General features: G+C 38.8%; 4 protein-coding genes across 5 annotated transcripts; 3 read left to right on the top strand and 1 right to left on the bottom strand.

The window, feature by feature from the left end:
• The first annotated feature begins 94 nt into the window (after positions 1–94).
• LOC122870240 (butyrophilin subfamily 1 member A1-like) lies at positions 95–27180 on the top strand. Its single transcript, XM_044184302.1, has 7 exons — positions 95–306; positions 21949–22085; positions 22419–22481; positions 22881–23219; positions 23586–23867; positions 24875–24906; positions 25591–27180. The coding sequence occupies exons 2-7, from the start codon at positions 22040–22042 to the stop codon at positions 25600–25602; spliced, it is 774 nt and encodes a 257-aa protein (XP_044040237.1). The 5' UTR covers positions 95–306; positions 21949–22039; the 3' UTR covers positions 25603–27180.
• On the top strand, positions 292–6630 carry LOC122870705 (butyrophilin subfamily 1 member A1-like). The gene is made up of 9 exons (XM_044185066.1): positions 292–436; positions 538–676; positions 1026–1162; positions 1496–1558; positions 1959–2297; positions 2656–2937; positions 3946–3977; positions 4863–4917; positions 6599–6630. Exons 3-9 carry the CDS (start codon positions 1117–1119, stop codon positions 6628–6630), a joined length of 849 nt encoding a protein of 282 aa, XP_044041001.1. The 5' UTR covers positions 292–436; positions 538–676; positions 1026–1116.
• LOC122870217 (low affinity immunoglobulin gamma Fc region receptor II-a-like) lies at positions 7354–16007 on the bottom strand. 2 transcript variants are annotated; one of them, XM_044184228.1, is made up of 9 exons: positions 15991–16007; positions 13360–13471; positions 12762–12815; positions 11525–11788; positions 11133–11378; positions 10107–10238; positions 9084–9158; positions 8839–8913; positions 7354–8092 (listed from the first exon to the last, which is right to left on the bottom strand). In XM_044184228.1, exons 2-9 carry the CDS (start codon positions 13385–13387, stop codon positions 7983–7985), a joined length of 984 nt encoding a protein of 327 aa, XP_044040163.1. In that variant the 5' UTR covers positions 13388–13471; positions 15991–16007; the 3' UTR covers positions 7354–7982. The 2 variants fall into 2 exon arrangements, with proteins under 2 accessions (XP_044040163.1, XP_044040162.1); XM_044184227.1 differs by lacking the exon at positions 15991–16007 and having other exon boundaries at positions 13360–13567.
• On the top strand, positions 14859–20187 carry LOC122870129 (butyrophilin-like protein 1). Its single transcript, XM_044183940.1, has 5 exons — positions 14859–14951; positions 16593–16934; positions 17154–17417; positions 17530–17649; positions 18780–20187. The coding sequence occupies exons 2-5, from the start codon at positions 16634–16636 to the stop codon at positions 20051–20053; spliced, it is 1959 nt and encodes a 652-aa protein (XP_044039875.1). The 5' UTR covers positions 14859–14951; positions 16593–16633; the 3' UTR covers positions 20054–20187.
• Positions 27181–27539: the final 359 nt, after the last annotated feature.

The following is a 27539-nucleotide window of genomic DNA, read 5'->3' as shown; positions in this document are numbered from 1 at the left end:
CATTAAAAATTAAAACTTGATTTTTCTGTTCTGCTTCTGTTTCTTTTCAGTTTTACACCTCTCCTCTAAATAACACAACGACACAGGTGAAGTTTAAATTTGACTTCCTGTCGTGCCTCTACATTTACACAGAGACTGAGATGTACCCTGTGGATGAAACTGAACAGACCAGACAAAGAGAGCAGCTTATGGCAAACAGCGAAAGCAAGCTTTCAGAAGAGAAAAAGTTCAAACTTGATGAAGTGAACATGTTTCACTGTGAACAGGTCGAACCCCAACTCAGACGACTCGAGTTACATCACACAGGTGTTTGTGTGTGTTTGTGTGTGTAGTGTAATTTGTCTGCTCAAATTTGAAACGTTGCGCTTTCATCTTCGTTGTCGATTTCAACGTGCGAATTTCCAGCGTTGACCGATGAGGAGGCAACAGAGAAAAGGTAAGTCCAGTTAAGCCCAAGGAGATTGAGTTAGCTTAGCAAACCAGCTAGCGTGATAGGCGTTTTGGTTGGCTTTTGTTGTCACTTTACGTTTTTTGCAGTGTTTTAATCTGCAGGATGTTCAGCTGACTGCAGGTGATAGAGGAGCTGATCATGTGACCTTCACCTCCTTATTACACATTATACAGTACACCTGCCTTATTAAGGCTTTTAATGGATCATCTGGATGCTTTAAAATAGGTACGTTTAATGGATAAAAACCCGTAAAATGTAAAACCTTACAGCTTTCAATGTAATGGATAATGGATTTAAGTATTTTTAAAGTGTTAAACCCCTTAAAATGTACAAAACAACATTACAGGTAGCCACACGTTAATTTGTAACTTAAAATACTTTTAAAATTTTTCAGTTAAGATGCAAATTTAAATGTCTTTATAAGCCTTTATTTGTGGACTATCTTAATGATATAAGGTTTTTAAGTGAAACAATTCCATAAAATTTACCAAATCGTATTAATGGCACCTCACAATTAGTGCTCTCATGCAGCAAAGGTGTCCTTTTTATGTATTTCTTTGCCCCTGCCCCTCAGACAGCCTGAGTCCACCACTGGCAATGCTCACCTGAAGTCCACAACATCCAGCATGAGAGATTATATGTAAACTATAAACTGCCAGTCGACGATGGAGTTGACACCTGAGCTGAAGGACTCCGTCAGAACTACAACAGGTACGTAGTACTGGCTTATAGTACTCAAAACTGAGCTGAAGTAGACATACATAACTATGCATATAGTATTTATTAATGATAAAATATTTACTATTAAAAGTTGACCTCCAATTTTTAAACAAACTAACTGTGAAAATTTGAAATTCTGAGTGAAACTGTGGAATTTGCTTGTTTTCAGAACCACTTTGCTTTTCTTTTACCTGAAGTTCTGAATATCTTTTTAAATAAGTAAGCCCTTTTCAGACTGGGTGACATTTAATATTTCATTATTTTGCAATTCACGCTGTTATATTTTATTCCTATTCGTAAATTAACATTTTACAAACTATTTAGTTTTCAGATTTCCTGAGTGTCTGTTGGTTTTCTTCCTCCTTCTCTCAGCACCCTGTTTTGAAGGTAACTTACTGTACACACAAACACATTAGTAACAGCTTAATGAATATAAAAGTCCATGTAATGATTGCGGTTTTATTATTGTATAATTTAGTCACTATAGTGACTAAGAAGTCACAATTTTTAGATGAACTTTGTCTGGAGAGCACAAGCTACCAGATATCTGTTATCTGCCTAAATAAATTTTAACCACTGACTTCACATGCAAATATACCGTCTCACAGGATTCCACAGTTAGCTTTAACAGCACATTAAATTATTATCTGTCCACCTTTCATTGAGTCTAACATCCAAGGCCCCTGAGGTTTAACTCAGGAAGAGTTTTCAGCTGATTCACATAAAATGCAAAAACTACAACACACTTCTTCATGCGGGAGTTAAAACAGATCTGTTTCTTCATCAGGACGGCATCAGGTGGTCGGTCCGTCTCAGCCAATAGTGGCAACAGTTGGTGATGACATCATTTTACCATGCAACCTGGAACCTGCCATCAATGCTTCAGACATGACTGTAGAGTGGGCAAGACCTGACCTGGACCCCAGATTTGTTTATGTGCGGCGTGACGGTGTGGAACTAGAGAGTGAAAAACGTCCGTCCTACAAAGGAAGAACGTCTCTGTCCATCGACAAACTGAAGCTCGGAGACATTTCACTGAAACTCTCCAAAGTGAAACTCTCTGATGAGGGAAGGTACAGATGCTTCATTCCAGCACTGGGTGACTCTTTTGTTGAGCTTGTTGTTGGTAAGTGGATGTAGAGAACTGTATGTTTTACATGTATCTATCAAATTATCAAAGTTGTAATTCTTGTTGTACTAATGAGAGATATGTAAGAGTTTTAAGAAATAATAAAATGTGAAATTACTCTTAAGATACTGATGGGGTGCTGCCTTAAATGGACTGAAACTGAGCCTACAAGATGAGGAAGTAAAAAAAGTGCTGCACATCAGCATGCATCAGATAACAGGGAAATAATTTCTGACCTGCAGAATTTGCAAATGTGCCACGATAACTGTCTGTTTCAATAAGCAGAGCTTGTGCATCAATGTCTTTCACCCATCAGATGTGTTTCTCAATGCTTTCTCCTCTCCTCCATCTTCAGGTGCTGTCTCCTCACCTTTCATAGTGAGTACTGACAGAACCAGCAGTGGGGTGATTTTACAGTGTGAGTCTGCAGGCTGGTATCCAGAGCCTGAGGTGTTCTGGCTGGACGGTGAGGGAAAGCTCGTCTCTGCTGGACCTACAGAGACAGTCAGAGGTCCTGATGACCTCTATACTGTCAGCAGCAGAGTGACTGTGGAGACGAGACACGGCAACAACTACACCTGTAGAGTCCAACAGCAGAACATCAACCAGACCAGAGAGACACACATCCATGTTCCAGGTAGGAATATTGAAGTCCCACTAGTAGCCCCTCTACACTCTGTGGACTGCAAAACATTTTGATGCAGCTATTCTTACATCCTTACCGCATTGTGGGGCTGCTCCTGAGGTTGCTAGAGGAAAGCATGAAGAGAAGATGCTGTGCTCCTGGTGCCTCATTCATTACAAGGTTAAGTTGCTCACTGGGGGCCATACAGAGAAAAAATCATCAGGATTTCTAGGGTTTAAAGGCCCATAAAGCATGAGTATTAGAGTCCTTGGCCCTGAACCCTTACAGACTTTAAGCGATGTCACCTGTGACATCAGGAGCAGGAGGGGGTTTGAGCTCCAAAAGCTGTCTGAGATCTGGGACAGCACTTTGTGAAATCATTTTACCTGACCAGAGACATTTCAGTGGACAGGAAAGTGTAATGCTGATTGAATCGTATCGCAAGTGTTCATCAAGGGCTCACATAGTCAACCAGAGATATTTCACAGAGCCCTCAAAAACTTAGCAGGTAGCGCACTTCAGAGTCTGTGAGGACATAAAGGGGGACATTGGAACTGGGCCTTTGAGCATCTATTAGATTATGGGATATGTTGCGTGCAGTGTTGGGATTGGGACCTTAACAGCAAAAACCCACAGTGTCACACATGTGAAAGGTCATCCTCTGAGGAGCATAAATGTTCTCAGTAAATTATTCTGGCAACATCAAATCTCTTGTGTGTAAGTGAAAAGGGTCACCACCAAAATCATTGAGATTTGTCGTTTGGGGACCATGAATGTCTACACCAGGCTTCTAGACTATACCTGTTGAGATATGCTGCTCTGGACGAAAGTATCTGACGGACGGACCAACTGACTTGATAATGACATAAATATTTTCTAATTTAATTAAATGGTTTCTTTGTCATGTTGTTCTGTGTTTTCTCGTTTCAGCTGATTCCTTCACGGTCCTGCCAAGTTCATCTATTTGTATCACCATTGTTGTCATTGTTTTGGTTATTTTATTTTTGTGTACTCTTGCAGTTGCCTGTTGGAAATGGAAACGAAAAGTATCTGTAAGTCATGAATTAATTAATTAATTTTTGTGTGTTCTTTTAGTTGCAGCTTTTTGATTGTTAGATATTAAATGTAACAAAACATTTTCAGCATGTGTGATTAATGTTACATGTAACCCTCATAAGATAGTTAAGATAGATAAGTTTTCCAAATTTATTGTAAGCACTATTTAAGCGGTCTCAGTACTCCATGTAAGCTTCCTGTGTGCACAGAGAGACGAACCCTGTAACTCAACAGCACCGTCAGGGAAAAGAGGCAATGGACCAAAACAAGCAAGAAAAGAGAAAAAGACTCAATTTATAAGTAATAGAACATTAGAGTAATAGAAAATAGACACAAAGCAGCTCATGGAAGAAACCAGCGGATTTGGGCAAGAAACCACTAAATCCAGTCATCATGCAAACCATACAGTACTGATCAATCCAACATCAACCATTTCTGCAACTAGAGAAACGTTTATCTCCATAAAGCAATGATTCTGGTATGTCAGAGCTTAGTTACTAAACAGTTTTAGAGGTCATAGTTCAAGCAAGTAATACATTGAGGAAGTTGGCCGTCTGCCTGTGACTGTGACTCGTCATCGCTATAAAAACCCCATAAACTCTATTCATAGAGGTGCTGTAGTTATTCTGTACAGTCTTACAGTCAGATGGTATTATCTTTATGTATCTTTATGTATTACATATTTTGATGTAATTAACATATTTTTCAAAACATATGTTGTTCAACTGGTTCTGTGATGCTGGACAGTCCTGCTCTTCCTGTGATGGAGGGAGATGCTGTAGAAAGAAGCACAAGTCCTCAATCCTCACCGGAGAATGTTATAACACTCAACTTGCATAAAGCCATTGTATGAATTCTGCTGTCTACCAAATCTCTTAAAGGAGAATGTCCGGCCATCTGTTCATGACCTCAAGCTGAAGCGAACTTGGGTTCTGCAGCAGGACAATGATCCAAAACACACCAGCAAGTCCACCTCTGAATGGCTGAAGAAGAACAAAATGAAGACTTTGGAGTGGCCTAGTCAAAGTCCTGACCTGAACCCTATTGAGATGCTGTGGCATGACCTTAAAAAGGCAGTTCATGCTCGAAAACCCTCCAATGTGGCTGAATTACAAGAATTCTGCAAAGATGAGTGGGCCAAAATTCCTCCACAGTGCTGTAAAAGACTCATTGCAAGTTATTGCAAATGCTTGATTGCAGTTGTTGCTGTTAAGGGTGGCCCAACCAGTTATTAGGTTTAGGGGGCAATCATTATTTCACACAGGGCCATGTAGGTTTGGATTTTGTTTTCCCTTAATAATAACAACCTTCATTTAAAAACTGCATTTTGTCTTTACTTGTGTTATCTTTGACTAATATTTAAATTTGTTTGATGATCTGAAACATTTAAGTGTGACAAACATGCAAAAAAAATAAGAAATCAGGAAGGGGGCAAACACTTTTGCACACCACTGTATATTACATCCAGTTTTTTAAAGATGTTTCTGTACTTCTTTTAACTAGTTTGTAAATAATTACACGCACATTTCTGAAGAACTTAACACCCTCTCAGAATCATGTCTTTGCAGGCTTCCAGTTGTTTTAAAGTTCGCACCATGCTGCAGTGATGTAGAAGTGTACTCCAGTGTGTGTCAGAGCACTGTGACACACACTTTTGGGTGTGGCCAGAAGTGAAAGATGCTTGAAAAAGAGGGCAGCAAAACACAGCTTTTCAGCCTGGTTTTAAGAAGCTCTTTAAGTTGAGAGAGTACATGCATACATTAAAAGAGTGAGTTTTAATACATTTTGGAATATTGTTTATATTTTCCTGTATTTATGATAATCTGCAGGTTACATTTTCTTCAAAGTGTGGCGAATGGTGCAGGACATTTGTTTTGGTTTTGATTCTGTATATTGCAGTTTTCCATGTGTGCAATGCTTGATTTGTGTTCTGCACTTCTGCCTTTTTGAACATCTTTCTCAGCTACACTTACAACAATACAGCATTACAACATTTGCTGAAACAGAAATGTACTCAAAATGTCTAAAATGACTGTCCTTTGCTATTGTTTTTACTGTATAATGTCTAAGACCATTCCTATTAAAAGTTTTCCTTTTACATGCTGGATTTATGGTCATTGCATTGAAGCTTTTGATAGACTATCTCTGTTTGCACATAGACTTGTGATGGTATACCTCTAAAACAAAACAGGGAATGTTGAAAAGTGAGGGAAGAAGAATTTCAGCATTATTTTCTGGTTATTAATGATTTTACAGATTTTTGTAATTTGTTTGTGAAGGGATCACACTGATATTACCCAATACATTTTGTGAAAATGCGACATTAACTGATTATTAGCACATTAGCCTACAACGAACTCCCTACTACCACACCTTAACAACACCCCCATTAACACTAATTTTAAAGAATTTACAGAAATGTTACCCCATTATTATTGAGAATATTGTTTGAATTTATCATATCTTCAAGCCATTGAGAGGAAGTGGGAGGCACAGGAGATTTCCGACAAACTGAAATTCTATGACATGCTATAAGTGATAGAAAAGCTGTCTTTGTTTTTTTAGTAAAAATATAATTCTAACATTGTCATTTCTGTACTCTTTGGCTCCCGTCCAGCTGGTGGCGCCTCAGTCCTGCTGCTGCATTGAAGTCAGGGCAAAACATTGGAACTGTTGATTACATCCCCCATGCGGCAAACTTTAAGATTCTCTGCATGCATTTTGAGGCCAAGATTGCCATTATCAAAAGTTAGAAGCACTTTTGTGGCATTATGGTGGGATTAGACTATCAAGGTTTGAATTGATCAAATGAAAGTCCAACTCAAAGATCACAATACACATCTCATCCTCAAGCATGCACAGGGGTGTGTGTGTCTACATAGTTTTGGCCATAAAGTGTAGAGAAAAGCTTGACATGTCTGCTAATTTTCTGCCGGGGGCAGGAGGGACTGTCTAATTTGTCCCTGTCTAAGATAGATGTCTCTGTGTTCAAGGAGAAGGGACATACAAACAGTATCTCAGTGCTGCCCCTTTAAGGCCTCTTAGTAGAAACATGGGACAACGTTAGTTATGGAAATGTTATTCAATTCCTATCTACATTAAAATGACTGCTTTGTCACCCTCAACCTCCCAGTTAGTAGTCCCAATAGTCATATTGAGGGGAACTGTGTTTTGTGGCTATTAACTTGCACCTGTTTCAGGTCACCACAGCGAGTCTAATTTAAATCTGCAGCAGCTTTAGCAAAGCAAGGTGGTTTAACTGTTCAACCTTCATAAACGGAAACCTCGTATTAATAGACACTGATGCTGTGAGCTAGCTGAAGCTCTCAGATGAAGACTTGTGATGATGAGAAGCCATTTATTGTTGATCCTTGTAAGATATTCTGCTATCAAACTGTTCATGGAAAGCCACAGGAAGAGAGAAAACTCACCAAACAAGTAAAGTGTATTACAACGGAGTAGTTTTTTTATTCCATGTGAATTATTATGTTAGAAATGTACTTAAGTAATAGAAAACATACCTCAACTATTAACATAACAGAACATAAAGAAAGGTAACAGACCAAATGCAAACATTATTTCCAAGTGACAGGTTATGCACTTTGTAATGCAAAAACAAAACAAAGACAAACAAAAAAACTTGCGCTTTGATTCAGATAGAATTTAAAACCAAAACATACTGTACTCCTGTTAAACTGAATGACTACCCGGTATAATACTCTACTAAACATATGTTACACCCTGTACACTTGACAATGCAGAATAGTGCAATGCTACATACAGCTGCTCACATGTACAACTGTGTTCAGTAAATTTAGTAAAACCGACCACTTGGGGAAAGTGAAAAAAACATGTTTTACAGACAGTAGTTTTAATACCACACTGAGTATCAGGTTACCTTCTCTTCCTTTCCTGCCCTTATGTGTTTATAATACAAAGATCTCATAAAAAATATTTAGTCAAATGTTTATTAAAGTTGTATAAAAGGCCAGTGTTACGCTCTACTCTGCTACCTCCTGGGTGGAGGCATATTGGTGATACTGATCTGTTAAAGTTGGGTCTGTAGCTGCAGAGGGAGCTGATGTCACTGTGAAGCTGGATACCCCTGATCCTGGAAATACAGAAACAAATGAACATGTCTCAGCCTTTTGTTAGAATTGTTCATCATAGAAACCAAAAATTTGAAAATCATGTTTTTGTTTTGTTTTCATTGGCTCTGCCCCATTGATTTGCTCGTAACCCTAAGGGAAGGAGATGATTTGTCAGTGAAACAACCCATGGCACTGTTACAAAATGACTCATATGAACATTTTCTAACCTGACACTTCTGTTGTCAGGAATTCAGTTCAGGAATAAAAAGTCTTCAAGTTGTGTTTTGACAGGCACATGTTGTTCCTGGTGTCCATAAAGCTATGAAAAATGTAACTGTGATCGTTTTTCATAATAACTAAGATATGACCAAATGAACCAAACTAAAGAAGTAAATGCCCGAGAGTTCAAAGAAACTCTTTTAGTAATGTTGTAAATGTGTAAATGTGCCCTTAGGTACTGTCTTGAGAAATGAATTTAATCTGCTGCATGGTCCTAAATCATTGAAATAACATAGTAACCATTCTGGAGAGCTTGTTAAGTGCCATCGACGGTGAAAGTGGAAAGAAAAGATTGAAGCAAATGTTCATCCTTATCTGAAAAAGAGACACAAAGTCAGTATGAGACAAATCAACATCTACAGCATTACATTATACTGTAGCATGTTAAACCTTCATATAAAAACACGTTGGTTTTGACCTAATGTCAGAATGCTACTTTGGTCCTGTGGGGGACTGCAGACTGAAGGCGTCGAGGGGCCCATCTTACCTTTTTCTGTCTGTGGTGTTGGGCTGTGGTTTGTGTCGAGACAGAGGCTCAAATTATCAGCAGCGTCTGCAGCGTCTAAAACAAAACACCATGTATGATGTACTTAGATGATGTGAATTTGTGAAACAGAGGATCTCAAACATTTGTGATAGTGTCATCTATCTAGTTGCAACTGCTGCTACTGTTGAACTTTGAATGCAGACAAAGTACTATTTAGCACTTTGTGTCAAAGTGCATTCAATTACCTTTCTTTTTCTTGCCTTTTTTGACGACAGCGTACATGTCCTTGTTGGGCTCATTCACCTTTGCCTGTAGTAAGACTGAAACATAAAGGACAAAGTTTATCATCATCCTGTTGACTATTTCAGCAGAATGATTTTGTAGAATAATTTAAACTCAAATTAAGTGAGGTATTGTAGGGAGACATATGTACACAAATATACAGTGGTGTGCAAAAGTGTTTGCCCCCTTCCTGATTTCTTTTTTTTTTTTGCATGTTTGTCACACTTAAATGTTTCAGATCATCAAACAAATTTAAACTTTAGTCAAAGATAACACAAGTAAACACAAAATGCAGTTTTTAAATGAAGGTTGTTATTATTAAGGGAAAACAAAATCCAAACCTACATGGCCCTGTGTGAAATGGTGATTGCCCCCTAAACCTAATAACTGGTTGGGCCATCCTTAGCAGCAACAACTGCAATCAAGCTGAAGCGAACTTGGGTTCTGCAGCAGGACAATGATCCAAAACACACCAGCAAGTCCACCTCTGAATGGCTGAAGAAGAACAAAATGAAGACTTTGGAGTGGCCTAGTCAAAGTCCTGACCTGAACCCTATTGAGATGCTGTGGCATGACCTGAAAAAGACAGTTCCTGCTTGAAAACCCTCCAATGTGGCTGAATTACAACAATTCTGCAAAGATGAGGGGCCAAAACTCCTCTACAGCGCTGTAAAAGACTCACTGCAAGTTATCGCAAACGCTTGATTGTAGTTGTTGCTGCTAAGGGTGGCCCAACCAGTTATTAGGTTTAGGGGGCAATCATTATTTCACACAGGGCCATGTAGGTTTGGATTGTGTTTTCCCTTAATAATACCATCCTTCATTTAAAAACTACATTTTGTGTTTACTTGTGTTATCTTTGACTAATATTTAAATTTGTTTGATGATCTGAAACATTTAAGTGTGACAAACATGCAAAAGAAAACAAGAAATCAGGAAGGGGGAAAACACTTTTTCACACCACTGTATATAGTACAAAAAATAACCTGTGTGTAACTGTAGCTGTTTCTTCCAGTAAAGTAGTCCCATCACCAGCAGCTGCAGAACCAATATGACAGTGACGCGGATCCACAGCCGGAAGTAGTAATGGCGGGAAAAATTAATTTCTTTGTCAGATGCTGGAAAGATGACAGAAAGTATTTTCTTCAACAGAAGGATCTGTTTTTGTGAGACAGGGTGCAGAAGTTTATAAGTCGATACATAATTTTCTACACCTTTTTTACTCTGCTATTTATCTGCTAGCCACTAACAGATTCAGTTTGCTTGAAATGAACTAGTTCGTTCCAAGGCTGCCACAATTAGTTAATCAATCAATTTTTTTGAACTGCAAATTAATTTGCTATTTTCATAATCAATTAATCATTTTTAAAGTTTTTCAGTTTTGGAAAGTTAGTTAGACAAAGCAAGACATATTTTCTGACATATTATGGACCAAACAATTAACGATTAATCTATTATTTCAGAAAGTAATTTGCAGATGAATCAATAGTGAAACTAATTGTTAGTTGCAGCCCTAGTTTGTACAACATGTGGACCACATCTCAAGACAAAAGTGTGTATACCTGTTTTGATTTCTGCCCACCTGCTAATACTCTTTTGGCTTTGGTTGTCTGCTCTGACTGTTTGCCTTTGCTGAACACTGTTATGATCAACGACCTAGTAAACGTTACTTTTACCTTACTTGTTCTGTCTGTGTGTTGTGCGTTTGAGTCCTCACTTTGTTTTACTGAACCATTATACTTTGGGATCTCCACTAGAATTTAAAATAAAGTTCCGTGAGTTCAGTGTTTTTCTAAATTACATGAGTTTGTACAGACTTTCCCACTTGTCTAGAGAGTATGCTGTTTAGGAGATGACAGCAGTTAACACGACCAACAGCATCAATATGCTGCACGCAGCTGTACAACAATTAAAAAACATAGCACTTCCACATGTAATGTGTTATTTAAATTCACTATATGTAGAATTTGAATTGATACACCAGTTTCTGTACAATACATGCAGAGTCTCACCTCTGACGGACAGCCGGCTCCCTGGTGATTCTCCAGCTCCAGAGATTCTGCACTTGTAGAGGCCTTCATCAGACTTGGAAACACTGTGGATGGTCATGTGTCCTGTGGAACTGGTCCCAATGAGGAGGCCATCTTTATAGAAATCAGCTGTGAGGTTGGGGGAAGTCTCCCTCTCTCTGCAGTTCAGAGTCACAGCATCTCCCTCCATCACAGGAAGAGCAGGACTCTCCAGGATCACAGAACCAGCTGAACAAAATTACAACACGTTTAGAATCAGAAGTGCAATAAACAGTGTACTTTTATATATTTAAATACAGAATAAGGGCTTGAGGTAACATTTGTCATTAATATATTTTGGTTTTAGAGTTGAAATCTACATACAATCAACATACCAGTGACAGTGATGCTGACAGTGTTGCTTCTCTCTCCTCCTCCACCTTCACACCAGTATTCTCCACTGTCTGATGCCAAGGCGTAGTCAATTGCGTAGGTCACGGTTGTTGTCACTGTGCACTTTGAACATTCTGGAATGAATTCCTTGATGTTCCTCACTTTCCATCCAGCTGAGACATTAAACCCCTCACAGGTAAAATGGACAGAATTGTATTCAAAGAGCTGCAGTCTGGTTGGAACGATACGAACAGCTGCATCTGACACTGAGAAACAGAACAACATAAATTAAGACTTGGTTCCCAGAAAGAAACAAGGTGCATACTATAGTAAAAAAGTAAAAACACAGTGGAAAGTAGCAGCAGGTGCAGTCCCCCATTAGTAGACAGAATACTGATCTGTTCAGTCACAATGCTGCTCTCAGAAGCATTTTGACAATGCTCATAGCCCAATACACAATGTAGATAGTTGATGAAAATGAATGAAGATATTAATATTGAAAGACATAGACAAAAAGTAAAATAATAACCAGAAAAGACAAGGTAATACCATTGCCAGGGAGCCCTGATAACAAAGGTTCTGTCACCTCTAGTTGGTATCCTGGACATAGGAACAGGGAGGAAACCCTGAACAGATGAACCCAGGCTGTGATCCGACTCATAAGGGGTCAGAAGTTCAGAAATGTACAGTAGTATGGAGCTAGATATATCAGTTAGCCTGTAGTGTAATTAGATAGTAAAAATCTCTAATTATTGTTAAAATGAACCTGCAGCCACTGAAGAAAACCTTAGATGGGTGTAGTTGCGTTTTCTTGAACTGGTTAAAACACTTGCTTTTACATTTTGGATCAGTTGTGGTTGAAAGAGAGAATTCTTGCTTGAATTGTTGAAATTCAAATGAGACAAGATAAAAACATGAATAACTTTCTTTAGCAGTAAAACAGCACTTTGCAGGTTTTAAACTACAGGCTTTTGATTGACAAACTACCAAGATTATTATGAATCAATAAAAATGATCTCATATTCATGAGATGCAGGCAGCGATTAGGCTGCTGGAGTTGTGCTACTGGTGAATTAGCAGAGTGTCATCAGCATAATAGTGAGTTCCTTGACGCTCTAATTCCCCAATTGGAAGAATAATTTCCATGACTCAGTTTTTATAGCTATAGGGTAAGGGTTGGGAACAGTTTTAACAACAATATAAGTTTTATATCCCATGACATTTGAAAGTGCTACTTACCAGATGTCTGAGGATAACTTAGCTGAACAACCAGCAGCATCAAAACAGTCATCACTGGAGTGACAAAAGAAGAGAGTTGTATATATACTATAGATGTTTTATACGTAGAATTTATATTTAATCACTAAAACATATAATCATTGTAGACACATCTTTACAAATTTTTATAACCTACTGTTGGGCAGCTGTTTAACAATTAAAATGCAAATTATAACAAGTGGAAAGTTCAGATATTTTTCATATGATGGATTTAATTAAATGCTTTGATCATTCGCAAAACCTAACTATAATTTGGCAAAAAGCCTCCATAAAAGACACCTGACACAAATTAGATATAAGTTGTTGGTGGGTTAAGTGAAAATCTCAATGTAATCAATATCTGTTTCATATGTTGATTCTTACAGAGGAACTTCTTTAATACTACAAGTACATAATCAGATGGATCCAGATACCGCACAGTAAAAGAGATATATTCAACTTAGTCATTTATCTCTTTCTCTCTGAACTTCTTAAATAAAATTATATGTTGCCATCATTTTTTTTATTTAGTTTACTGTTATTCATATAGAGAAAGAAGAAATGGGGTGTCAGTACTCACACAGTCTGATGCAGAGAGCTTTAGCCATGTTGTCTTGCTGCTGACTGTCTGAGCGTCAGGCTGAATCAAAGCTAAATGCAGTATAGTGCACGTAGTTGAGAACCTCCTCTTCCTGTGCAGATTATTTCTGTTATGATTATTATTTCTATTATTAAGAAGACTTAGCTCCAGTTTTACAAACATTTCTATGAGGCAGATGTACTCCAGAACAATGAATTATCTTAGATTTGGACATAAAGGGGCTTTGGGCAAAAAAGGGCACAACAAATCAGTACATATATTGTAGGTGATACTTGACCACATGGTTGCTTTGACCAACAGAAAAAAATAGTGATAAAGACTGATTATGAGGTAAAACCCCATCATCCTTCAGTCCTGGTGCTGGTGAGGGGAAAGAGATGGGTGGATGAGTACAAAATTGCTTCAAGAGGCAAGCTTCAGGAACATTTGGGTGTTCTGTTTATAGACTGGATACAAGAGTCTACAGCCATGCTAGTGGCTCTGTGAGGCTGCACAGCAGTGTTTTGAGCTAAATGCTAATGTCAGCGTGCTTAACATGCTTATAATGGCAATGGTAACATATATCATATATCATGTTTACCACGTTCACTATCTTAGTTTAGCATGTTAGCATGCTAACATTTAACATTTCACTGATTGGATAGTAAAGAGGGAGGAGAGAGGGAAAAGAGTGTAACTTAGCATTGCAGTGATTAGTAAAAGTCAAGTATCTTCCTGTTTGAACTGAGATAAATGGTGGAGACATGCATAAGAAGTCCTACTCTGCCCACTGCTGACCAGTCATCTATCATACTTTCTATTAGGTTGACACAATACAGGAACCGTTGTCAATGTTCCTGTTTCACTGGCTTCAGATGTAATTATGTGTTATGATGGTGGTTATCAGCTACCTGGCAACTAGATCTAAGTGCAGCCTCTTGTTTATATGTAACACATTAACAAAGGCACTAAAATCATCCAAAGGCCACAGCACAGAGGCATTCACAAATACAGTATGGTTAGTCAACACTCACTGGTTTGACAACTTCACCCTGTAAGGCCCACAGTTGCAAAATTACATACATCACTGTTAGCTATCCTTTTAGCTTTTTTTAAGACCAAATTTACATAGTCAATGGATCCCATGGTTTATCCTTGCAATGCATATGGATATGTGCTTAGCAGGTTGAAATGTTATTTGCAGTCACTTGTAATTGTGCAGTAATTAGTTCTGTAGTTTATTTTTCTGCCAACCCCAAAGAAGCATGATACTGAATCAATGGATGTCCAGGTATAAAAAACTATTAATACATCAACCCTTTTTACAACAGGTCAGACAGACTTGAATCTAATAGGCTGATCATAGGGACTGCAGTAGATAAGATATGTTTATTATTATATGTTTATTTTGCCAGAATGTCAACATGTTTTGTCCACATGACCTTTTTTCTGAATTTCGTTTATTTAAATTTTCAGCACTGCATGATGCGTCACCAGACGGACAGACTGTCCTGTAAATCTCAACGCAGTTTTCAGCACTTTGATTTTCCATCACGCTGTTGTCCTCCTTCTCCTGACAAACTCGCTTGGAGGTAACGTATACATAGATATGTTGATAAAAGGTCATTATTGTAGAATTTATTGTGGAATTCATTTGAAGTTAATAACCTGCACTACATACTATGTATGTACTAAATATGGAGGAGAAAACATTAGAAACACCTCTCACTAAAATGCAGTAGAATACAAAACCACCACTAACTACGACCTCAGTAATAAATGTACAGTGGAATTAATACATTTGTAAAAGTGGTTTATGGGAGACGGTTCTATTAAATTCTATTAAAAAATTGACTGCACCACTAATGCTTAATCAGAGGAGATGATCATATCTGAGGTCATTTGGATCTGTATGGATACCAACACTGCCTTTTGAATGTGTGAGTATGATTTGCAATGTATGTAGAAAACCAAATCTGTATTCTTATTGTTATTATTGTCATTGAATACTGAACACAAAATACCAAACACATCACTGGATGCTTTTTAGTTATTTACAAGTTAAAGACTTGCTTTTGAGTAAATGGACTGTACCTACAACTACTCGAAGCGCTTTAACTACATATCACATTCACACACTGATGGCAGGTGCCAACTGCTCATCAGTTGAAAGTAACACAACTTTCTGATTGGTGGACGACCCGCTCTACCACTAAGCCACAGTTGCAGAGTGTTCTGTATTGTACTAAGAGCACTGCGTAATGTAAGCCAGCACCATGGAATCTCACCTAATTAACTGAAGTGTTGGCACTGATAGTTCCTGTCAGGTATTTGCCTTTGCTTTTACAAAATTACTTTTGTTTCTAATGCTTCAATTTTGCATTTGGATTTTTATGGCCTTGAGACTTTGTAGGGCCGATACTTGGTACCCACCAGATCACTGGCTGCTGCTTACTATTTTTACTATATTTATTTTATTAGACATGCTGTTGTGCTCAGTACTCAGATGTACTGTGAGCTCAGCATGATTTTAGTTTCCAGTGCACCATGCTCAGACTGTTACACAATGTTGCTATTTAAGCAGCACTGACAGACATTTCTCAAAGGCCTTGAATGCAGAAATAATCTCACCTGTTGCAGTTCAGCCACAGTGAGGAGCGCCATGCTCTCACTGTGCAGATAAGCTCTGTGGTGAAAATGAAAGTGAAAAGAACTTGTTTGTTTAACTGATGTGGCTTGTTTGACTTTGGATGGACAGTTAGATAACTTGTTGACCTAGATAATGTCCAGGTTGTACATAAGTTTGTATGTATGAGCGGGAAGTGCGGAGGCTTATCATTAACTTGTTCCTGTGTTGTTCAGTGGAGAGTTTATTGAAATGATCAAAGGTGCTGCTGGTTTGGTGATCCTCTAACCTTTCCTTTGGTGCCATCATCAGTCAATATTTAAATTTAAACTGAAGACAACTAAAGACATTCCCATCAGCCTCAGATGTACTTTGCTGTGATTGATTTTTCTAATTAGCAAATATAAGCATGCAAACACTCTAAACTAACATGGTGAACATGGTAAATATTATATCTGCTTGGCATGAGCATGTTAGCATGTTGATTATAGCATTTAGCTTAAAATATATTGTAGACATTGTTTCTGTCTTGTTGTCTTTTAGAGAATAGGAAGTTTAGTCAGTTCTTACCACAGCAGGCATTATAAAAACAGGTGTTTCTTCCCAGGTCAGTCTCAGGTGATTGGTCAACCTCAGACAATAGTGGCAATGGTCGGTGATGACATCACTTTGCCATGCCATGTGAGACCTGCCACGGATGCCGTTAACGAGATGCTGGAGTGGACGAGACCTGACCTGAACCCCAGATTTGTCTATTTGAGGCGGTTTGGTAAAGACCATCTGGTGGATCAAAACCCATCCTACAAGGGGAGGACATCAGTGTCCACTGACGGACTGAAACAGGGAGACATTTCCCTGAAACTCTCCAAAGTGAAACTCTTTGATGAGGGAACATACAGATGCTTCATTCCACGATTAAATACACAATCTAGTGTTCAGCTTGTTGTTGGTAAGGAAACGTACATGTTGGTGGAGCATGCTCTTCAGAATTATTTTTCATCATCTAGGGGAGGGTTTTTGTATGCAACACTTTATGTACAGTCACAGCCCTTCACACTGAAAACACACAACTGACTAAAGCATAACTTTTGTTTTGTGACGTTACAGTCTACATGAAAACTGTATAATACAAGAATTATTCTCTGGCTTTTCTCTTTCTTATTATCAGGCGCTGTCATTGAGATGACCAAAGTCAGCAGTGGAGTGTTACAGTGTGAGTCTGCAGGCTGGTATCCAGAGCCTGAGGTGCTCTGGCTGGACGGTGAGGGAAAACTCATCTCTGCTGGACCTACAGAGACAGTCAGAGGTCCTGATGACCTCTATACTGTCAGCAGCAGAGTGACTGTGGAGAAGAGACACGGCAACAGCTTCACCTGTAGAGTCCAACAGCAGAACATCAACCAGACCAGAGAGACACACATCCATGTTCCAGGTAGGAAAGATTTCTAAATTTATGACATGATCACTGTTTTAGCTCCAAACAGCTGATGTTTAAAGTAGTAGTTTAAATAAAAATTATGTTGTTCTGTGTTTTATCATTTCAGATGATTTCTTCACAGACTCATCTACGTCACCTGATTTTTCCATCATCGGTTTGGTTGTTGGCATTCTGTTCATTCTTGCGGTTGCCTTTTTTGTATGGAAATGGAGACAAAACGGAATCAGTAAGTCAGTAGGATTAGGTCATCTGCAAAGAGAAGGCATTTGATTTGTGTATATGTTGTGACAAAGGACACCAGGGATATCTGACTGTTCCAGACATTTTGCATTCATCATAATTCATCCAAAAAAAAAAAAAGATATAGCAACCCTCCTTTACACCTCTTTTTGGGAGGGAAATTTTTACAGAACATTTTGTTTGTTTTTGTACAGTGTGTTAAAATTAAATATAGATATGTATTAATTAATACATTCATTAATTTAATATCTTCTAATGGCAACAGTCAGATGTTGTTACAGCTTCTTTAGGAAGGCTTAGAAAGATTCAGATCACGTCATCTGCAACCAGAAGACATTTGAGTATCTAATAAAAGGAGGCAAGGGATGTCTGTGTTATGGACAGAGTAGGCCGGAGAAACCCAGATGAGATAGGTAGTTTTATTACACACGGCGTAAACAGGCAAAGAGGAGATGGTACTGATACCGTCCTTGGCTAGCTTAGCTGGAGATCTGGGGGAGTAGTGACACACACTGGAGACTGGAGACACACTGGACAGGGATCGGGAACTCAGGAGAAGGGAAGACACGTGCAGATGCAAGGTAGGCGTCAGAGATGTAGTGATAGCTGGATACAAAGATCTGTCCTACTACAAACGAGTCCAGACACTGACTGAGGTGAGGGATGGTGTTTTATAGGGGAGTGGAGTGATGATTGAGTGCAGATGTGTAATGAGTGACAGGTGACTGGGATTAGTGCTCAGATGAGGGAGTGCGATGTGTGAGGTTAATGACAGGTGAGTGTGACTACTGGCTGGTGAGAACATGACAGGCTGTGACAGTCTGACTGTTTTAGTTATTTTGCTAATTTGCATTGTGTGGAACCTTGAGGTCTAACAAACATGTGAAGTGCATATATTGCAATATGCATTGTTTCCATCATGTTTACTAGCTTGCAGTCTTCCTCTTCCCTGCATTTGCTGGCACATTGCAGCAAACCTGGGCGTGTTACTGCCACCTGTAATTTATCTATTCTAATGAAAGATGTCTAGGTTTTTCCATCATATGCTTGTTGTGCCGTTGGTCTTTTTACATCTTTATGGCAAAACTGAATAGTGTTTACTGTTTCTGCTCACAGACAATAAGAAGCACCATGAGGATGAAGAAACACAGGGAGGAGGAGAGAAGAAGAGCACCTCTATGAGTAATGATTCAGAACACACGTTACTGATAGAAAAAGAAACAGAGAGAGAAACTCACAGCAGAAAGACAAACAAGAATCAGAATAAGGTGGAAGAGGAAATTAAAACTGAATGTTTAAGTGAAGAAACAGGACGTTCATGTGAAACAGAGGAGGAAACACAGCAAGAGAAGCTCAGGACAGAAGGAGAAACTGAGTCTGAGTTTGTGATGGAGAACAGAAGACAGCAACATGAAGTCCAGACAGGAGGAAAGACAATGAATGAGTTAGACAACAGAGCGCAAGAGACCAAAACAGTAAGTGAAGAAACACAAGCTCCAGATCTAACAGACAGAGAAACACAGCATGAACAACCAGAGGATAATGTGGACAGGAGAAACAAAGCGGAGGAAACACAGTCTGTAAATACTGAAACAGAAGGTCAGGGTTTGAAGGATGGAGGAGGACGACAACAGCTGGTCACTGGAAGAAGAGACGCAAAGATGGATCTTGACAAGGAAGATGAAGAGAAATTAGAATCTACAAATAATGAAACAGCAGGTCAGGGTGCAACTGAGGGAGAAAAACAAAATGAGACGCAGGCAGGAAGAGCGCTAAAAACTGGGGAAGAGACCAACGTGGCGAGTAATCAAACAGAAAGTCAGAAACAGAAAGACAGAAACACACATAGAAAACAAGAAACACAAGAAAATGATCTCCTAGGAGGGACAAAGAATGATTGTGAGAAGAAAGAAGTGGCTGAGACCGAATTAATGATTAATGAAAAAAACACTCCATGTCCACCAGAGGGACACCTAGTAAAGGGTAACACAAGACCAGTGGATGAACAAACAGATCAGCTCCCAGAAGCAGAAGAACAGAATGTTTTGAACAAGAGAGAAGAAGGCGAGGAAACAGAATCTCCAAATAATGACACAGAAGGTCAGGGTCCAGTTGCAGGAGAGAAACCAGAAGATGAACTCCAGGCAGAAGGAGAAATCAAATCTGAGGAAGAGACCAACTGGATGAGTGACGAAACAGAACGTCCAGGTCCACAAAAGACAGAAACACTCACTGAGCAGCAAACTGAAGAAGAGCCAGAGAAGAGTCCTGACGGTACAGATGGAGAGGAGGATGAGACATCCACAAAGGAAGACACAAGAACGCAGTCTGGTCACGTAAAGAGTGATGTGGAGAATACTGAAGAGAGAAAGAAAACAAGACTTCAGTAATAATATTTCTTTGCATTTTTCATTGATAAGAATTCACAAATCTGTCCTGTTCTTTATTTCATGTGTTCCATATTGGGTCATATCTTTTTATACACTATTTCTTCTGTATATGTATGTGAATGAACAGGCTCCACATTATGATCCCTGTCATGAAATGTACATTCTCTTAGTTACAGTGGTGTGAAAAAGTGTTTGCCCCCTTCCTGATTTCTTATTTTTTTGCATGTTTGTCACACTTAAATGTTTCAGATCATCAAACAAATTTAAATATTAGTCAAAGATAACACAAGTAAACACAAAATGTAGTTTTTAAATGAAGGTTGTTATTATTAAGGGAAAACAAAATCCAAACCTACATGGCCCTGTGTGAAATGGTGATCGCCCCCTAAACCTAATAACTGGTTGCTCCACCCTTAGCAGCAACAACTGCAATCAAGCGTTTGCGATAACTTGCAATGAGTCTTTTACAGCGCTGTGGAGGAATTTTGGCCCACTCATCTTTGCAGAATTGTTGTAATTCAGCCACATTGGAGGGTTTTCGAGCATGGACTGCCTTTTTAAGGTCATGCCACAGCATCTCAATAGGATTCAGGTCAGGACTTTGACTAGGCCACTCCAAAGTCTTCATTTTGTTCTTCTTCAGCCATTCAGAGGTGGACTTGCTGGTGTGTTTTGAATCATTGTCCTGCTGCAGAACCCAAGTTTGCTTCAGCTTGAGGTCACGAACAGATGGCCGGACATTCTCCTTCAGGAGTTTTTGGTAGACAGCAGAATTCATGGTTCTATTTATCACAGCAAGTCTTCCAGGTCCTGAAGCAGCAAAACAGCCCCAGACCATCACACTTCCACCACCATATTTTACTGTTGGTATGATGTTCTTTTTCTGAAATGCGGTGTTACTTTTACGTCAGATGTAATGGGACACACACCTTTCGAAAAATTTCAACTTTTGTCTCGTCAGTCCACAGAGTATTTTCTTTTACATCTGGCGTAAAAGTAACACCACATGGACTGTCAGACAGCACACTGACTGACTTTGATTAAACAGGAGAGATGATGAAGAGCATAAGTAGAGCAGCAGGACAGAGTTTAATATAACTAATGTTATATGACTAATGCTATATTAAACTATAACTAAGCTTAATGTTTGCAGTTTTTAATTAAATACTTTGTGACGACAATAAAATCACTGTTTTTTATATCATTGCTTTTCACTGTGTTGTAATATTGTGATTGGTTTTATTCCATGGTGAGGATCTACATAAGAATAAATGCAGTCTATACAATATGACAGCAAGTGTCTGATATTTTTCTGTGTGTAAATAAGTGATGAGGTTGTACTGTTTTTACCTGAGTTTTTACCTTTTATTTTTACCAATGTTACAAAATCTCTCCATTAAATGCTCTGGAGTTACTGATTTTATTTCAGGATTTGCAGATTTTGTATCACTTTTAATGCAACTGAAAATGTCTTAAATATCATATCTAATTAATCAAACGTATTTGTCTTTATTTCATGTTTTTAGTGTGTCAAACCAAAGTAGTTTGCCCTGGTATCTGAGAGAGGGTATTCTGTACTCTTCATGGTCAGAATGTATTATAGATATTAAAAATTTTGGGGGAAAATGCTGTTTACAGGCTTGGCCATTTTAAACACCACACATGTCTCTATTGGGCTTAATTTCTTACCACTTTCAGAGTCCATAATGTTATGTGCTTATAGAAGGAAAATGTATGACACCATGACAACACTCCAGTAGAGCAGCCGGAAAAACAAAACAAAGAACAACATTACAGGTAGCCACACATTAATTTGTAACTTAAAGGACATTTTCAATTTTTCAGTTAAAATGCAAATATAAATAAATTCATAAGCCTTTGCCCCTGCCCCTCAGACCGCCTGAGTCCGCCACTGGCAATGCTCACCTGAAATCCACAACATCCAGCATGAGAGATTATATGTAAACTATAAACTGCCAGTCGACGATGGAGTTGACACCTGAGCTGAAGGACTCTGTCAGAACTATAACAGGTACGTAGTACTGACTTATAGTACTCAAAACTGAGCTGAAGTAGACATACATAACTATGCATATAGTATTTATTAATGATAATATATTTACTAATAAAAGTTGACCTCCAATTTTTAAACAAACTAACTGTGAAAATTTGAATTTCTGAGTGAAACTGTGGAATTTGCTTGTTTTCGGAACCACTTTGCTTTTCTTTTACCTGAAGTTCTGAATATCTTTTTAAATAAGTAAGCCCTTTTCAGACTGGGTGACATTTAATATTTCATTATTTTGCAATTCACGCTGTTATATTTTATTCCTATTCGTAAATTAACATTTTACAAACTACTTAGTTTTCAGATTTCCTGAGTGTCTGTTGGTTTTCTTCCTCCTTCTCTCAGCACCCTGTTTTGAAGGTAACTTACTGTACACACAAACACATTAGTAACAGCTTAATGAATATAAAAGTCCATGTAATGATTGCGGTTTTATTATTGTATAATTTAGTCACTATAGTGACTAAGAAGTCACAATTTTTAGATGAACTTTGTCTGGAGAGCACAAGCTACCAGATATCTGTTATCTGCCTAAATAAATTTTAACCACTGACTTCACATGCAAATATACCGTCTCACAGGATTCCACAGTTAGCTTTAACAGCACATTAAATTATTATCAGTCCACCTTTCATTGAATCTAACATCAGGCCCCTGAGGTTGGAACTCAGGAAGAGTTTTCAGCTGATTCACATAAAATGCAAAAACTACAACACACTTCTTCATGCGGGAGTTAAAACAGATCTGTTTCTTCATCAGGACGGCATCAGGTGGTCGGTCCGTCTCAGCCAATAGTGGCAACAGTTGGTGATGACATCATTTTACCATGCAACCTGGAACCTGCCATCAATGCTTCAGACATGACTGTAGAGTGGGCAAGACCTGACCTGGACCCCAGATTTGTTTATGTGCGGCGTGACGGTGTGGAACTAGAGAGTAAAAAACGTCCGTCCTACAAAGGAAGAACGTCTCTGTCCATCGACAAACTGAAGCTCGGAGACATTTCACTGAAACTCTCCAAAGTGAAACTCTCTGATGAGGGAAGGTACAGATGCTTCATTCCAGCACTGGGTGACTCTTTAGTTGAGCTTGTTGTTGGTAAGTGGATGTAGAGAACTGTCTGTTTTACATGTATCTATCAAATTATCAAAGTTGTAATTCTTGTTGTACTAATGAGAGATATGTAAGAGTTTTAAGAAATAAAAAAATGTGAAATTACTCTTAAGACACTGATGGGGTGCTGCCTTAAATGGACTGAAACTGAGCCTACAAGATGAGGAAGTAAAAAAAGTGCTGCACATCAGCATGCATCAGATAACAGGGAAATAATTTCTGACCTGCAGAATTTGCAAATGTGCCACGATAACTGTCTGTTTTATGAGTTCAATAAGCAGAGCTTGTGCATCAATGTCTTTCACCCATCAGATGTGTTTCTCAATGCTTTCTCCTCTCCTCCATCTTCAGGTGCTGTCTCCTCACCTTTCATAGTGAGTACTGACAGAACCAGCAGTGGGGTGATTTTACAGTGTGAGTCTGCAGGCTGGTATCCAGAGCCTGAGGTGCTCTGGCTGGACGGTGAGGGAAAGCTCGTCTCTGCTGGACCTACAGAGACCGTCAGAGGTCCTGATGACCTCTATACTGTCAGCAGCAGACTGACTGTGGAGACGAGACATGGCAACAACTACACCTGTAGAATCCAACAGCAGAACATCAACCAGGCCAGAGAGACACACATCCATGTTCCAGGTAAAAATATTGAAGTCCCACTAGTAGCCCCTCTACACTCTGTGGACTGCAAAACATTTTGATGCAGCTATTCTTACATCCTTACCGCATTGTGGGGCTGCTCCTGAGGTTGCTAGAGGAAAGCATGAAGAGAAGATGCTGTGCTCCTGGTGCCTCATTCATTACAAGGTTAAGTTGCTCACTGGGGGCCATACAGAGAAAAAATCATCAGGATTTCTAGGGTTTAAAGGCCCATAAAGCATGAATATTAGAGTCCTTGGCCCTGAACCCTTACAGACTTAAAGCAATGTCACCTGTGACATCAGGAGCAGGAGGGGGTTTGAGCTCCAAAAGCTGTCTGAGATCTGGGACAGCGCTTTGTGAAATCATTTTACCTGACCAGAGACATTTCAGTGGACAGGAAAGTGTAATGCTGATTTTTGAGACCGTATGGCAAGTGTTCATCAAGAGCTCACATAGTCAACCAGAGATATTTCACAGAGCCCTCAAAAACTTAGCAGGTAGCGCACTTCAGCGTCTGTGAGTGCATAAAGGGGGACATTGGACCTGGGCCTTTGAGCACCTATTAGATTATGGGATATGTTGCGTGCAGTGTTGGGATTGGGACCAACAAAAACCCACAGTGTCACACATGTGAAAGGTCATCCTCTGAGGAGCATGAATGTTCTCAGTAAATTGTTCTGGCAACATCAAATCTCTTGTGTGTAAGTGAAAAGGGTCACCACCAAAATCATTGAGATTTGTCCTTTGGGGACCATGAATATCTACACCAGGCTTCTAGAGTATACCTGTTGAGATATGCTGCTCTGGACGAAAGTATCTGACGGACGGACCAACTGACTTGATAATGACATAAATATTTTCTAATTTAATTAAATGGTTTCTTTGTCATGTTGTTCTGTGTTTTCTCGTTTCAGCTGATTCCTTCACGGTCCTGCCAAGTTCATCTATTTGTATCACCATTGTTGTCATTGTTTTGGTTATTTTATTTTTGTGTACTCTTGCAGTTGCCTGTTGGAAATGGAAACGAAAAGTATCTGTAAGTCATGAATTAATTAATTAATTTTTGTGTGTTCTTTTAGTTGCAGCTTTTTGATTGTTAGTTATATTAAATGTAACAAAACATTTTCAGCATGTGTGATTAATGTTACATGTAACCCTCATAAGATAGTTAAGATAGATAAGTTTTCCAAATGTATTGTAAGCACTATTTAAGCGGAGACGAACCAGAGACGAACCCTGTAACTCAACAGCACCGTCAGGGAAAAGAGGCAATGGACCAAAACAAGCAAGAAAAGAGAAAAAGACTAAATTTATAATAGAACATTAGAGTAATAGAAAATAGACACAAAGCAGCTCATGGAAGAAACCAGCGGATTTGGGCAAGAAACCACTAAATCCAGTCATCATGCAAACCATACAGTACGGATCAATCCAACTTCAACCATTTCTGCAACTAGAGAAACATTGATTCTGGTATGTCAGAGCTTAGTTACTAAACAGTTTTAGAGGTCATAGTTCAAGCAAGTAATACATTGAGGAAGTTGGCCGTCTGCAAGTGACTGTGACTCGTCATCGCTATAAAAACCCCATAAACTCTATTCATAGAGGTGCTGTAGTTATTCTGTACAGTCTTACAGTCAGATGGTATTATCTTTATGTATCTTTATGTATTACATATTTTGATGTAATTAACATATTTTTCAATACATATGTTGTTCAGCTGGTTCTGTGATGCTGGACAGTCCTGCTCTTCCTGTGATGGAGGGAGATGCTGTAGAAAAAAGCAGAAGTCCTCCATCCTCACCGCTGAATGTTATAACACTCAACTTGCATAAAGCCATTGTATGAATTCTGCTGTCTACCAAATCTCCTAAAGGAGAATGTCCGGCCATCTGTTCGTGACCTCAAGCTGAAGCGAACTTGGGTTCTGCAGCAGGACAATGATCCAAAACACACCAGCAAGTCCACCTCTGAATGGCTGAAGAAGAACAAAATGAAGACTTTGGAGTGGCCTAGTCAAAGTCCTGACCTGAACCCTATTGAGATGCTGTGGCATGACCTTAAAAAGGCAGTTCATGCTCGAAAACCCTCCAATGTGGCTGAATTACAACAATTCTGCAAAGATGAGTGGGCCAAAACTCCTCCACAGCGCTGTAAAAGACTCACTGCAAGTTATCGCAAACGCTTGATTGCAGTTGTTGCTGCTAAGGGTGGCCCAACCAGTTATTAGGTTTAGGGGGCAATCACCATTTCACACAGGGCCATGTAGGTTTGGATTTTGTTTTCCCTTAATAATAACAACCTTCATTTAAAAACTGCATTTTGTGTTTACTTGTGTTATCTTTGACTAATATTTAAATTTGTTTGATGATCTGAAACATTTAAGTGTGACAAACATGCAAAAAAAATAAGAAATCAGGAAGGGGGCAAACACTTTTGCACACCACTGTATATTACATCCAGTTTATTAAAGATGTTTCTGTACTTCTTTTAACTAGATTTGTAAATAATTACACGCACATTTCTGAAGAACTTAACACCCTCTCAGAATCATGTCTTTGCAGGCTACCAGTTGTTTTAAAGTTCGCACCATGCTGCAGTGATGTAGAAGTGTACTCCAGTGTGTGTCAGAGCACTGTGACACACACTTTTGGGTGTGGCCAGAAGTGAAAGATGCTTGAAAAAGAGGGCAGCAAAACACAGCTTTTCAGCCTGGTTTTAAGAAGCTCTTTAAGTTGAGAGAGTACATGCATACATTAAAAGAGTGAGTTTTAATAAATTTTGGAATATTGTTTATTTTTTCCTGTATTTATGATAATCTGCAGGTTACATTTTCTTCAAAGTGTGGCGAAAGGTGCGGGACTTTTGTTTTGGTTTTGATTCTGTATTTTGCAGTTTTCCATGTGTGCAATGCTTGATTTGTATTCTGCACTTTTGCCTTTTTGAACATCTTTCTCAGCTACACTTACAACAATACAGCATTACAACATTTGCTGAAACAGAAATGTACTCAAAATGTCTAAAATGACTGTCCTTTGCTATTGTTTTTACTGTATAATGTCTAAGACCATTCCTATTTCCTTTTCCATGCTGGATTTATGGTCATTGCATTGAAGCTTTTGATAGACTATCTCTGTTTGCACGTAGTGATGGTATACCTCTAAAACAAAACAGGGACTGTTGAAAAGTGAGGGAAGACGAATTTCAGCATTATTTTCTGGTTATTAACGATGGTGATTTTACAGATTTTTGTAATTTGTTTGTGAAGGGATCACACTGATATTACCCAATACATTTTGTGAAAATGCGACATTAAGCCTACAACGAACTCCCTACTACCACACCTTAACAACACCCCCATTAACACTAATTTTAAAGAATTTACAGAAATGTTACCCCATTATTATTGAGAATATTGTTTGAATTTATCATATCTTCAAGCCATTGAGAGGAAGTGGGAGGCACAGGAGATTTCCGACAAACTGAAATTCTATGACATGCTATAAGTGATAGAAAAGCTGTCTTTGTTTTTTTAGTAAAAATATAATTCTAACATTGTCCGGTCATTTCTGTACTCTTTGGCTCCCGTCCAGCTGGTGGCGCCACAGCCCTGCTGCTGCATTGAAGTCAGGGCAAAACTTTGAAGTCTGTTGATTACATCCCCCAATG

The sequence above is a fragment of the Siniperca chuatsi genome, linkage group LG22, assembly GCF_020085105.1.
Source record: "Siniperca chuatsi isolate FFG_IHB_CAS linkage group LG22, ASM2008510v1, whole genome shotgun sequence".
Taxonomy (NCBI): Eukaryota; Metazoa; Chordata; class Actinopteri; order Centrarchiformes; family Sinipercidae; genus Siniperca; species Siniperca chuatsi.
The sequence above is the reverse complement of the archived record's forward strand: the minus strand, read 5'-3'. Positions and strand labels throughout refer to the sequence as shown.